Raw genomic sequence first — 13,585 nt, forward strand, 5'->3', positions numbered from 1 at the left:
AAGAGGGCGGTCTTATCTGAATGACGTAAAGGGTTTTGTACGCGTCTCACTGATACTACCGGGAAGGAGAGGGTAAAATAAGCCCCGTAGTTTGCCTCGCAGGTGTATCCGATTAACATTTTGTAACTACAGATAATAAAGTATGTGAATAAATACATATGAACGAGATATGGTAATCCGAGAATAAATGTAATACTATATTTTTTTTTTACAGGCTATAAACCTTGAATGAATGAATGCTTTATTTTGAACATGCAATTAAGAAGGTCAAATAGAAAACCAAACAAACCGAAAACAATGATAATAGTCAAAATAACAATAACAAAGTCAAAACAACAACAATAATAATACAAACAAAACATGTCCGAAAAGGAGTAGGATGAAGCATTAGCTTATTTGAACCTACCCCTTCTCCACCTTTTTTTAAACTTTGTTATATACATAATATATATGTTTGTTCAAAGACCATACACAGAGAAAATGCCAGGTCCTGTTTTCACGCCTCTCGGCGCGGACGATGCCCTGAATTATGCGATCATAATAAGTATTTTATCTTTCTGCACGGATTTCTGCAGTAGTAGCAGGGCGATGACTGAATTTAAGCCGAGTAACAGCATACTTGGGCATCTCGCAGATTTGATACATTACAGACAAAAAAAAGTAAAACTTTGACATCATATAAATATCAAATGTGAATTCTGAGAAAGTACTTGCGTAAGCTAAAGGGACAAATCAGCCCTGAAAATTCACCTTTCAGGAGGCCAGAAACGGAGATAGTCAGCACGACTCTCTCCAGATCACCCCCCCCCCCCCCTTATCTTCCCCCGATTCCCCCCTTTTTCTCCACCTACTTTGTACATATTATGTGTCTTTTTAATTTATTCTTATTTAGCATCAATTGAGTAATTAATTTTTATTGGTATTGTTACATGTTGATTAATTATGTACGAAAGACTTTAAATGGAAACAAGACCGCAAGGGCCATTTAGAAATGCTCCTCTTAGACAGGATGTTTGACTGTAGTTGTACTGAAATACATGCTACTGTGTGACTGTACTTGTACTATAATATATTCTACTGTTTGACTGTACTTGTACTGTAATACATTATATTGTGTGACTGTACTTGCACTGCTCTAACATTCTATCTAATAAATATATTCATCGTCATCATCGACCCGTCGATCGTTCTGTCCCGTTACGTCATCAGTCAGCGACTATTTCGCGGCCTCCGCGGCTAACCTCCGTTGTTCCATTAAAAACACACTTTGCACCAACATTTCCTTCGTCGGGCTGATTTGAAATGGTTGATATGATGGAACCAGGATATCCGGTCATCACCGAGGAGGAAGCGGCACAGTACGACCGCCAGATCCGGCTGTGGGGGCTCGATGCTCAGAAGAGGTACGTTAGCTCGTCCGGCTAGTTGAGATACTCGTCAAATGGCTTCCCATTGCAGCGTGTAGCATTATGGGTTATCTGTGTGTTATTACTATGTCTTCATGTTTACGCAGTACAAACGTCATTATTACCTAATTTCTTTGAATGAGAATTTCAGTTCAAATAATGGTTAACTAGAACATTTGTCAGATATCAGCAGGACCGGATATATTGGTGTGTGTGTATTTATTTACAGGCTGCGGGGGTCCCGGGTGCTCCTGGCGGGGTTAGGAGGTCTGGGGGCTGAAGTGGCCAAGAACTTAGTCCTGGCTGGGGTTAAAGGGATTACTTTACTGGATCATGAAAAGGTATATGAAAACTCACCTGAACTCGTTGTCACCTGCAGAGAGTATCTGGACTTCATTTTGACTCTTTGTTTTTAGATATTAACTGAAGATGTGTGATTAATAGACCGTAGATGGCCTTTATTGGCAACTTCATTCCTTGCATTCTAATTTATGTCCACTAGATGGCGTCTGAGGAAAAGTAAACATTTTCATTGGAGAGAAAGCGTCCACTGGATGGATGATACAGAGGAAATTATGGATGTATTAATTAGCATTTTCAGTTTAAGGGTATCTAAAGGGACTCTAGGTTACTTTTGTGACCCGGAGAATGACTGAGATTATTATGGTAGATGTCATCATCCTGCCCCCCCCCCCAGGTGTCGGAGGAGTCGTGTCGAGCTCAGTTCCTCGCTCCAGTGACGGCTCAGGGTGAGAACAGAGCCAAGGCCTCTTTGGAGCGAGCGCAGAACCTCAACCCTATGGTGGAGGTCCATGCTGACGCGGACAGAATCGAAGACAAACCAGACGACTTCTTTCTGCAATTTGATGTGGTGAGTGGAGGAGGAGGAGAGGAGAGGAGAGGAGAGGAGAGGAGAGGAGAGGAGAGGAAAGGGGAGGGGAGGGGAGGGGAGGGGAGGGGAGGGGAGGGGAGGGGACTGATATTCAATAATGCTGAATCAGTAGGAAACGTTATGTAATCATCTCAACATCTGTCTCAACGTGATGACCTCACATCCCTTTGGAGTCTGCTTAGATTGACCTCACATCCCTTTGGAGTCTGCTTAGATTGTAATCCGTGGCAAAATGTTCCAACTGACCCAAAATGCTTCATTAAAACACAACTAGAGTTCTGGTATCGTAACATTGCTCCTGCTGGATGCATAAAACAGACGTGAGTGCACGTCTTTGCTTTCAGTCAGGCCGCTAGATGGCGCTCATAGACTGGCACGCTCTCGTTGTGCTGCCAACCAGGGCCTCAGCGTCTGCTGGAAGTGCTGGCACCGTACCGCATGGCTTCATCCCCCAGTCTGGTCCGGGGTTTAGCTTCTTCGTGTTTGTGAGGTAGTAAGATAGTTCATTATATAACAAGCACGGTTGTTATTTAAGGAACGTGTTAGCCTCTATCTCACCACCGAAGGTCATCTGCATCTAATCCAGAATGACGTTATGAAGAAAGATTTCGTTTTAACATTAAAACTTCATTTACGGATTCAAAAATCAGCTCTGATTCACTTTTACTTTTCATGGGTGTATAAAGACACCAAGAACAATCTAGAACCTTTTGGTGCTGATCCAGATTCTCCATGCGGACGGTTTAAATCTATTTATGAGGGGAATGAGCTGCTCGGCGGAGGTCTGTGCTCGCAGGGGGCTTTTCTAGTTCACTAGAGAACTGGCTCTAACTGGACATTTACTTGTGATCTGAAAATTCAGCATTTTGGTTTTCATTAAAATGCTTTGTATTCATTTGGTAAATAAAAGATAAATAATTAACCAACATGGCAGCCCTGAAATAAAATAATAAAGTGTGTTCTAATGGCTGATTTTGCGACTTTAGATCTGGCACTGCAATGAACTTACTGTTAATGATGGCGTTGAGGTTTAAGTGCTGCCTGTTGCCTTTATTAACTCAGTTTCATTATGAAGCCTTTGATCTCCTTCCACTCGGGCTGGGGCTCACTTTGACCACTGCCGATGAATCCAGCAGCATCAGCAGAGTAAAGTCTTTATACCTCTTGTTATATCTGAACTGCCAGCGGTTTGAGTTCGGGGGGGGTTGTAGGAGGATACGCCTTTGGTAGGGTGGGTTAAATGAGGACAAGCGGAGATGGGTGTTAATAGGACAGCAGCGAGAAGGCAGAGAGGGTTACCAAAGAGATGGCAGGACAGAGTGAAATAAAATACGAGGACAGAATGGGGCTCTCCTTCTCTTTGCTGCTTTTATCTTCTCCCAACGATGGATCCGTGTGTCTTTATGGCACTTTAGGCACTTTATGCTGCACTTAGTGTCACCCTTTGTAGTGATAACTGAAAGAAACAATTGTGCAACATGTAACATAAAATAGCAACAGCAACAAATAATACAATGACAGTGCTATGCTAGGGTATGCTAAAAATACACAAAGTAAAAAAAAAAAAAAGCATGTGAATACAAGAAACCCGCTAAAACAGCAGCATCAAGATGGAAGCACAGGTTTACATCAGTAGGTCCGACCTGCACGCCTCCGAGTCCTGGAGGGATGGCGGCTGGCAGCCAATCACCTGCTCCGCAGCCCGGACCATGCGCTGCAGTCTGTGTCTGGCCCTGCTGGTGGCACATTTTAAAACCGATGTTATACCTGCTATAAGGCGCTTCTGGATTCAGCTGCTGTATATGATGGTAAGTGAGATGTCCTCGGCTGCCATCGGTATGAAGCTCTCTGGACTCTTCTGTGTGACCAAATGTGCCAGAGCTGCAGCCTCAGGGCTATCAGCGAGGCCAGGGTGCTGCGGGTGCGACGCCCTGGGTCCGGGTCTGCAGGATGAGGGGGGCCCAGCCTGGTTTCGTTGTGATGCGCCGTGTCCCATGGCTTTAGGTTTGCCGGCTAACTGTGGGCGTTTCCCGGTCAGTTCAAAGAGGCCTCGTTCAAGAAATGATGATGTTGATTGTTTTTTTTTTCATTCTTAAGGGAATTTGCATCCATTTTTCAGAAGTAAAATAAATGCATTTTATAAATGTCCCTTTGGCGTATAAAAATAGATCCTGGTTGTTTTGTCTATGTGGCTAGTGGCTAATGCTAGTAGCCATCGCTGCATCACAAAGACTTACCAGATGGCCATCGGAAGTCCTGAACCGACCGGCCTGCCACACGGTGTGTTTCTACTCCCTCAGGTGTGTCTGACAGGCTGCTCTCGAGACACGATGGTCCGGCTCGACCAGCTCTGTTCGCAGCACAGCATCAAGGTCTTCTGCGGGGATGTCTACGGTTACTACGGTTACATGTTCTGCAACCTCGGAGAAGAGCACAACTACGTGGAGTAAGTGTGAGCAGCGATTCAAAGCTTGTGCTTCCCCTTACACGTGAGAACTGGATGGGTTTAGCCTCATTGGGGGGGGGGGGGTAAAATGACTGTACTTTGAGGTAAATTAACTCATCAATCTAGACACATTAACAGTCTATTGAATATTAATTCAGACTTTCAGTTTCAGCATATGTTGGTGAATATTTTCATCAGATTAGTAAAAAAAAAAGTTTTATTTGGACTTTCTATTTTTACATAAAAATCTAAGTAATTGCGGGTCTGTTGCTGGTGGAGAAATACCGCAGGTTAGGCATCACAGATCAGAAATCAGACAAGCACAGGTAATATTAAAATCAATTCAATTCAATTCAGTTTTATTTATATAGCGCCAGATCACAACATAAAGTCATCTCAAGGCACTTTACAGGATTAGCAGGGAAAGACCTGCAGGGAAACACAGAACCCAACTTGACCCACAAGAGCAACGGAGGCAAGGAAAAACTTCCCTTTAACGGGAAGAAACCTTGGACAGAACCTAGGCTCATGGTGGACGGCCATCTGTCTGACCGGCTGGGTTGAGAGAGAGAGAGAGAGAGAGAGAGAGAGAGAGAGAGAATGGCAGGTCGGAGACGAGTCAAGGAGATGGATAGGGAAGTGATAGCGAGACAGAGCAGGAGCAGACAAAAACAAAATGCTAATGCTAGCGACGTGGACTTCAGCGCTGAGGCCACAGGTCCAGGTTCTGCAGCACCACGGACAGAAGGACCTGAAAGAGAGAGAGGGACAAACAGCGGGCGAGAGAGAACAAGACTACGGGGAATAGAGACAGATTGCACACATATATTTATAACATGAATAATCAGATAAAGGGGGAGGAGCTCAGTGTGTCATGATGTTAAGCCACCAGTGCTGGCCCATGACAGTATATTGATTATACTGATTACTGCATCGATTAGTTATAAGCTTTGTTAAAAAGGAAAGTCTTTAGTCCACTCTTGAACATAGAGATGGTGTCTGTCTCACGAACCAATCAGGGAGCTGATTCCACAATAAAGGAGCTTGATAACTGAAAGCTCCGCCCCCCTGTCTGCTCTTGGAAATTTTTGGAACCACGAGCAGGCCAGCATGTTGGGACCGCAGGGTCCTAGTGGGGCAATACGGGATAATCATCTCTGTAAGGTAAGGAGGGGCCTGGCCAGTCACCGTATCAGAGAGAAGTAATTGTCATTCGAGTCAGGTTTTTGAGAACTGCTCATACTTTGTAGTTTAATTGTTAATATTGTTATAACAGCAGAATAAATTCAGTGACTAGAAAAGCACTCAGAGAGCACAGACCTCCACCAAGCGTCTCGTTCCCCTCATCATTAGATTCACACCGTCCACATGGTGATCTGGATCAGCACCAGAAGGTTCTAGATTGTTCTTGGTATCTTTATACGCCAGCCATGAAAAGTCAAAGTGAATCAGAGTTGATGTATTTTTAACTGATTTTTGAATCCGTAAATGTTACGTTACAATTTCACATTTTTTCCTGACCTCATTTTGGATCACATCCGGACGACACTTTGCATGATCGCGCTCAAAATGTATTCTAAGTTAGAGGAGCGTGAGATTAATGTCAGCTTTGCAGGCTTGAATTATGAGCGTTGCATTCACTGATCATTTCTCCTCTCTTTCTAGGGAGAAACCTAAACGGGTCAGAGTGACTGGAAATTCAAACGAGGGTCCAGATTCAAAGAAAGTCAAAGTTGACCCCAACGAGACCACCATGGTGAAAAAGGTAATGCGTGGCGACCCCGGCCGTGTGCAGACCATTTACGCTTTATTGTAGCAGCGACTGCAGCGGACCCCCAAAGTGTTACCTGCAGAATGAACATGCAGCCGGATATCTCCGGGTTTTCTGGCGCCCCCTGTCGACTTAAGGCCGCTTTTATTCTTCAGACCGCCGGTTTCTGCGCTCTGAAGGAGGCTCTGGAAGTTGATTGGAGAACTGAGGAGGCCAAAGCCCATCTGAAGCGAACGCCGGTGGGCTACTTCCTGCTCCACGGTACGTACGGCGTCATTTTATAATTATGGGCTGTCCATGGCCAGTCACGTGCACGAAGCATAGAACGGAGCCTGTCACCCACTCCTCATGGCAGCGAGCATATAGGAACAGGAAATGTCCCAAAAAAGGTAGCACTATATTAAAGGACATAAAGTCGTAAGATGTAATTATCTGTGAGACGCAGGGGTCAAAGATATGAATTGAAACAAAGCCGTTTTGGTTATAGTCACATTTGCCTTGAAATTCACTTTATGAATTAAGAATGAATTACAGCATGATCTTAGTGTGAATGTTATTCCACGTGTAAAATAGTTTACAGCAGTTAAAGTAAAAAACAACAACTCCGCTTTAGATGATATTTTAAGCAAGGTAGGGCTTTCTAAGTTTAAATCTTAATTATTGATTAAATGTGATTGACGTATAATAAATAAGGAAAGAGGGAATGAGATAGCCTCACCCCTTCAGAGTGGAAACGCCGCCTAACGTCTGTGTCTCATCTCGTCAATGTGAGGCAGGAGGCCGCGTTATTATTCACGTTGTGTTTCTGTAATTGGAACGAGTGGTTTCTTGGTTTTGGCTGCGAAGAAGAGGAAGTGACTCTTCCTTTGCAACAACCGCTTTCTGCCGCACGAGGATCAGCGAGGTGATCTGAAGCGTGCGTGTCTGTTTGTTTGCAATAAGTACGCGTCTCTGTTTTAATCTACATAACCCCGTCGCGCTGACCAGCGAGACGAATCCAGGAAGGCTTTGCCTTTCGAGCTGGTAGACGATCTCTCCGTCGGTGCCGCCAGACGCCGCACGTCTTCGTAACGCGTGGAAGAAAGCAGCGGTTGGCCTTCATGTGAAAGGCTTCACTGTCGAGCCAGCCGGAACAGTTCCTCCACTTTAATGTGTAAAGGCCTCCGCCTGTCGAGCTGCAGTTCGGATGGAATCGTTGTTCCACCCACGTGCACGCTGCGATAAAATTCCGTTTAGATTTTCTGTCGACGTCGGAGTGATGCTGGGTTTCAACTTTCTAACAAAGTTTGCCCGATAAAGGTCAGCGCCAAGGTGTAAGAATGATTCATACCCACAAGGCCAGTGTGTGTGTGTGTGTGTGTGTGTGTGTGTGTGCCACGCCGGCGGAAGGAGCCGTGGGAGGTTCTGGCTTCCTCGTGCGGTTTAAGCTAATGGGTGAACAGGAAATGTGGGGGCCAGGTGCTGACAAGGGGCTGTCTTTGAGAAGCCGCGTGTTGTTTGAAATCCGGCTCGTGACCAAATAAAGCGCTTAATTCAGATTTGGTGTCTACATGCATGCTTGTGTGTGTGTGTGTGTGTGCGCGCGCGCGCTCGTAATTTGTTGTGGGGAAGCGTGGGTTAAATGTGCGACCACACGCCGGGTTCTGTCCTGATTCAGGGCGCAGCAGCCGAACGGTCTTTCCGTGAGATGATGATTCACCATGGAAGCCTGTTGTGGTGAAGTCTGCGTGGCAATAGTGCACGGAAATAGTGCACGGAAGTCACAGTGATTTAAACGGGTTTCCTGCTCTTCTAATCCCATTTCATTTTCTCCCGCCGCCCCGCCCTTGTTCTTCACGCAGTTTTGTTGAAGTTTCGCACCGACAAAGGTCGTGACCCTGACCCCCACAACGCTGCTGAGGACACTGAGCTCCTGAGACAGATACAAGGTGATGTCCTCGAGGCCTTGGGAGTGAGCAGTGACCTCTTGAGGGATGACGTTACGAGGTACGGATTTTATTTTACGGGAGATGTTGCCTCTTTTACATTTTATTTAGGTAGGAGATGATGATGATGATGCTCAGCAGCTTCTGGCACGACCGTCCCACAAAAGTCATTCCCAGTCCTGGAAATACAGTTAAAATAAATCCCATTCCAAATCCTGCATTCTGCGACGGCCCAAGGATTTGGAATCTTGTAATATGAGCATGTTTGGAATTCTGTTTTTTTTTCTCTCTCTCTCGAAAAGTCCAAATATTTAGCAGTCAAGAAAATGAATCTCGTGTAGCAACTTAAAAACCCGATGCATTGATGGTGAAGATAAACCCGCATCCATGTTCCCACTGTCAGCCGGCGAACCAGCAGAGCTCCAGAAGGCCGTTTGTTTTTATTTATTTCTGTTCTGTGCTTCCTTGTGCTCTGCGCCTTCAGCGACTGCTTCTCTGAAATGTCGCCGGTGTGTGCAGTCGTGGGCGGAGTTCTGGGACAGGAAGTTGTCAAGGTGAGTGATGTCATTAGGACGAAGTATTTCACCGTAGCTGAGGACATTGCGTCGCCGCGGTTGTGAATGGCGATGCCGGGCTGACAGGCGGCCACTCGGCCGGTTTGTGGGCCGCCTCAGAAGTCACCTTCTCGTTCTAGGAGTGATTTGCGCCGTGAACGCGGTGAAAGCCAGCACGGCGCTCTGGCCCCGCCTCTCAGAAGGAGAAACGATTGTGGCTGTCCTCCAGCTAAAATAAAAGCAGAATGCTGTCTTTGAACGGAATGCGTCCGTCGGTAAGACGGCGCAGCCAAGATGTGAATTAATAGTTGCGCTTCCAATCCTCTGGTTGGATTGAGAGACGCGGAACGGATCTACGCAGCCGCTGATCTACGCAGCCGCTGATCTACGCAGCCACTGATCTACGCAGCCGCTGACGTGCATTTAGATTTCAGATCACTCAATATAGAGAAGTTCTTTTCAGAAACCTCATTCTCACCAGAATGAGGTTTGAGGATCTTCTTGGGAGCCGTGTGTTTGACTCCAGTGTGAGGTAACAGGAGTTCAGTCGAGGATAAGTGTGTGTGTGTGTGTGTGTGTGAGCGGCGGGGGCTGAATCAGACTGCATCATTCTGGCACATGGCCAGCCTGCTTTCTCTGTGATGATGATGAAACCCACGGCAACGGGCCTCCTGACGTCTCGCCGGGTGAATCGGACTGAGAATAGCGTTCACCGCTACGGACCTTCGGTTTGACCGAAGAAGCGTTTTACAATCTCGCATGTCAAATATTTTATTTGGTAACGAGTTGTTTCTTTTTGTTTTCCTGATTTGTTCATGAATATGGGGAAGTTTTAAACCGATGAATAACATTAACTCTCCCGTCTTCCCTTTTAGGCGCTCTCCCAAAGGGACGCTCCACATCGGAACTTCTTCTTCTTTGACGGCCGTGCAGGCAGCGGCATGGTTGACTACTTTGGACCGAAGTAATGTGTCGGGTGTGAGCAAAAAAAGAAGTGCGGCAAACGTCTGTCTTTTCATTCTTTTGTTTCTTAGGATTCTTGATTAATCACTTTACTTGTTGTTCAGTTAAAATAAGTTCTCTTTGGCGTTTATTGTTACATTTTCCTAATAAAACACTGTTTAGTGAAATGATAATGCCTCGGGCCTCTGCTTTAATCGAACATAACTATCGGTTTTTGTTTGTATATTTAATATCTGGCGTTGTAGTTAGGTGTATTTTGCCCAATACTTTTATTCAGTAAAGATAGAAGACTTGTTATCAACGTGAACCTTGTTTAAGTCACAGAACCGGCTGCCATACAAGAATCAGAATCAGAAGTAGTTGAGTTTATTTATTATTGTCAATGAGGAATGTTTCTCGGTGTAAAGACCGGGTCAGGGCGTCCCTGAAACGACGGGCCCTGCTGCCGCGTTAACGGCGACGAACGATGGGCGTCCGGGGAACGTGTGACCAGCTCAGGTGCACCGATCCCGCCGGGTCACGGCGAGGCGTGCTTAACCAATCAGGGAAAGGTTTGGTGGTGTGGTGCATTATGGGAGGAGGGCAAGGGGACGGTGGGATGCTTCTGCTGCAAACCCCCCCCCCCCATGGAAATAGCATTGCTTAATGTCAATGGTGTCTTTCAGCAGGGCAATGCACCCTGCAAAAAAAACAATTATTAAATAAAGGCCCTCAAACCCCCCCCCACCCCATCCGTGCTGCACAGAGAAGACCAATCCGCTCAGGCTCCTCGTACTAATAGTACACAAAGGATCTTTGCTCATGTCCTGCAGCTCGCCTCCAGGCTATCAGGTCGATTTGAATGTTATGGCTCATCAGCGTGAATCGATATTGATCTGCGGGGACATTTAAGGACAACACTTGAGATATTTGCTTTTGAACTAGTCGATATCTGTACAGGATGTCCGTTTCTCTCCGAAGGGGAAAGACGGCAGACGTCTCGCCGCCCGACGCGTGACTCATCAAACCTAGCGTGACCCGTGAAACGTGAGCTGCTGAGGAAAAACCGCCAAAACGGGTCCCGTCAGACAATTTACAAACAATCACACACGTCATCAGAAACCATTTTGTGTTTAATAAATGTCTCGTGCGTAACAGCATAATCAGTCCCCATTCCTGCCGCTGTTTTCCAGGCATCATTGCCCAAATTGCTCCGTAAGGAGGAGGTCAACATTTAAGCTGAGTGAAAAGAGACTTGTTAAATTGTGTTTGATGTCGTAAATATTTGAACTGTGTCGTCTGTATTCTCTCCCTTTGTATCTACAATGCTTTTGCCTGCTGCAGCAGAAAAGTGTGGTACCGGTAATTTGTTTTTTTGTTCACCAGGATTCATCCTCGGCCCGGGTTTTAACACAAAGCTGCCCACGGAGAGCAGAAGAGGATGGACAGAATGAAATAATAATGATCAAGAGGCTCTGGTGGAAAATACCGCCCATAAGTACATATGAAGAAACACAAGTATACGTTTGAATTGTGGTGCCGAGCAGGAACACAAAAGGATCATCACAATGAAACCAGAGAATTGATTGGACATGAAAGGCTCTTCCCTGCTGATTAGGAAGGGAGGTCCATTATGGAATGTCCCTTAAGCTCATTCTGCTGCTTTAATTAACCCTAAACTCGTATCTGCAAACACACATTCATCACTGTCTGTTACACACGCCGACTATTTCACTCCCCAGCATCACGTTGCCCTGGCGACCCCACTCTGTGGCCACTCTATTTCTCCTCCACTTCACAGCAAGGATCAAGCGGCTGCCGTTGCAACCAATCCGATCTCTCCTTCTGCTCAAGGAGCCGCTTGATTGGCTCGTTCTGCGGAGCAGTTTTAGTGAAGCCATCGAGCACCAGCGCTGCCTGTTGACTCGGTAACAGCGGGGGCTCACCGGGGGGTCCGTCCTATTCCTGGGGAACTCCTGCGTTTGCTTCTATTGTAAACAGCAGATCTAACTAACAATAATTTGTCCTGTCGGTGATTAGTCCTTCTGGTTTCTTGGTGCATTCATTGTCTTGTGTTTGTTAATAGACATTTTTAAGTGGCTTGTTTGTGCAAAGCTCAGATCTATCCTGTTTACTATCATATCTGAGTAATTCACCTCCGCTGTAGATTTGAGTGAGACCGCTTTAGTTGCTTTACAGGTTAACATTTTATCGACTAATCGTGTTCATTCTTAAAAAATATGCATGACCGAAAACACTACAATTCATCCTGAATAAACATTTATAAACAGTTTAAATAGGATAGTAAACTTTTTATACATATATTAATTGTGTTAATTTTAATGACAGTTATACATTTCTTGTATGTTATGTCAAGATAATAAATAAATAAATCACCCAACTGTATTTAGTCAACCCTCTTTCCAGAGATTCTTGGAATGACTTTAGTTAAATGTTTTTATTTTTATTTTTTTTACAGCTCCTGCGTTTTCCTCTAACAAATGTTGAAAATGAACAACATGGAAAATCTGTGCTTAATACTTCGGATTAGAAAACGTTTGAATCACTTCTAAATGGTCATTTCTCTACATTGACGTCGTTACATGTAAACAGGATTTTACGGTAAGGGCGGATACTTTAGGCAAGTCCTTCCTCTATAAATGGTCACACTTAGATTCTAACATTCAATGACGACACAATAATCGTCTCGCACACGATCACGTTTGGAGTTGCATCTTCCATCGATCCGAGAAAGTCCAGTGCTGTTTACGCTAAAGTTTATCTGCTGCGTCCTTTATCGACATCAAACGCCACACAAGGGAAAATATCTCTCTGCGTCTTTAATGTATCAAAAAGAACAAAGTACAAAAATCAGGTATAAAGTTCACAATAGAAAATGAAAGTTGAAAACCAGACTGCATGTGCTTTAACACAGAACATCGGTAGGAGGACGCGTTCCGAACCAGAAAGAGAATCCACCGGTAGCCGATCAGCTGCAGGAAACTGGAGCACCGGGCAGGTTGAACATTATATCGGGCATTTACAGGCAAAATGTCTTTAATCGTGGGTAAAAGCACCGATCAGGAACCGATCAGGAACCGATCAGGAACCGATCAGGAAACAACAATATGCAAACAGGAACAACCATGCGAGCACAGTTTCATGATTTCTTAGCATCATGTTGAATTCTTTATACACAAGGACTTATGCCCTCCCTTTCCAAAACAACAACAACAACAATAAACAATAACCTAAAACAGTGTAGCTAGGGCCAAGTGAGGGTTGCATGGCAACAGAACGCTGCCTCAGCCAATCACTTTCCAGTTAAAATGTAGACTTTTTAAAGGGTGACAATAACGATTCATATTTCTGTCGTTGCTTCCTGAAATATAAGAGGAAATGTTCCACTAAGTGGGCACTGAAAGTCAGAATACATCACAGTACACGTGTGTGTATATCGTCAGCAGTTCAGCGCTGCTGAAACACAGAGCAGCAGGTGAGGAATTAGGTTTTAGAAAAACCCCAGCTGGGTTTTCCATGGAGGTTTTCAGGTTAGTCCGTTTAAAAGGTGCTGCCAACCATTTCATTTTACACAAAAGGAGAATGTTCCATTTCATGTGATAAAGTTAATAAATGACTCTCAGATTCT

At 45.0% G+C, this 13,585-nt stretch overlaps 1 protein-coding gene across 1 annotated transcript; it reads left to right on the top strand.

Annotated features, from left to right (window-relative positions):
- The first annotated feature begins 1,219 nt into the window (after window positions 1–1,219).
- sae1 (SUMO1 activating enzyme subunit 1) lies at window positions 1,220–10,108 on the top strand. The gene is made up of 9 exons (XM_068745161.1): window positions 1,220–1,403; window positions 1,636–1,747; window positions 2,104–2,277; window positions 4,599–4,744; window positions 6,410–6,509; window positions 6,671–6,776; window positions 8,357–8,501; window positions 8,925–8,994; window positions 9,870–10,108. Exons 1-9 carry the CDS (start codon window positions 1,303–1,305, stop codon window positions 9,960–9,962), a joined length of 1,047 nt encoding a protein of 348 aa, XP_068601262.1. The 5' UTR covers window positions 1,220–1,302; the 3' UTR covers window positions 9,963–10,108.
- The last annotated feature ends 3,477 nt before the right edge of the window (window positions 10,109–13,585 follow it).

Source organism: Brachionichthys hirsutus, chromosome 11 (genome assembly GCF_040956055.1).
Source record: "Brachionichthys hirsutus isolate HB-005 chromosome 11, CSIRO-AGI_Bhir_v1, whole genome shotgun sequence".
Classification (NCBI taxonomy): domain Eukaryota; kingdom Metazoa; phylum Chordata; class Actinopteri; order Lophiiformes; family Brachionichthyidae; genus Brachionichthys; species Brachionichthys hirsutus.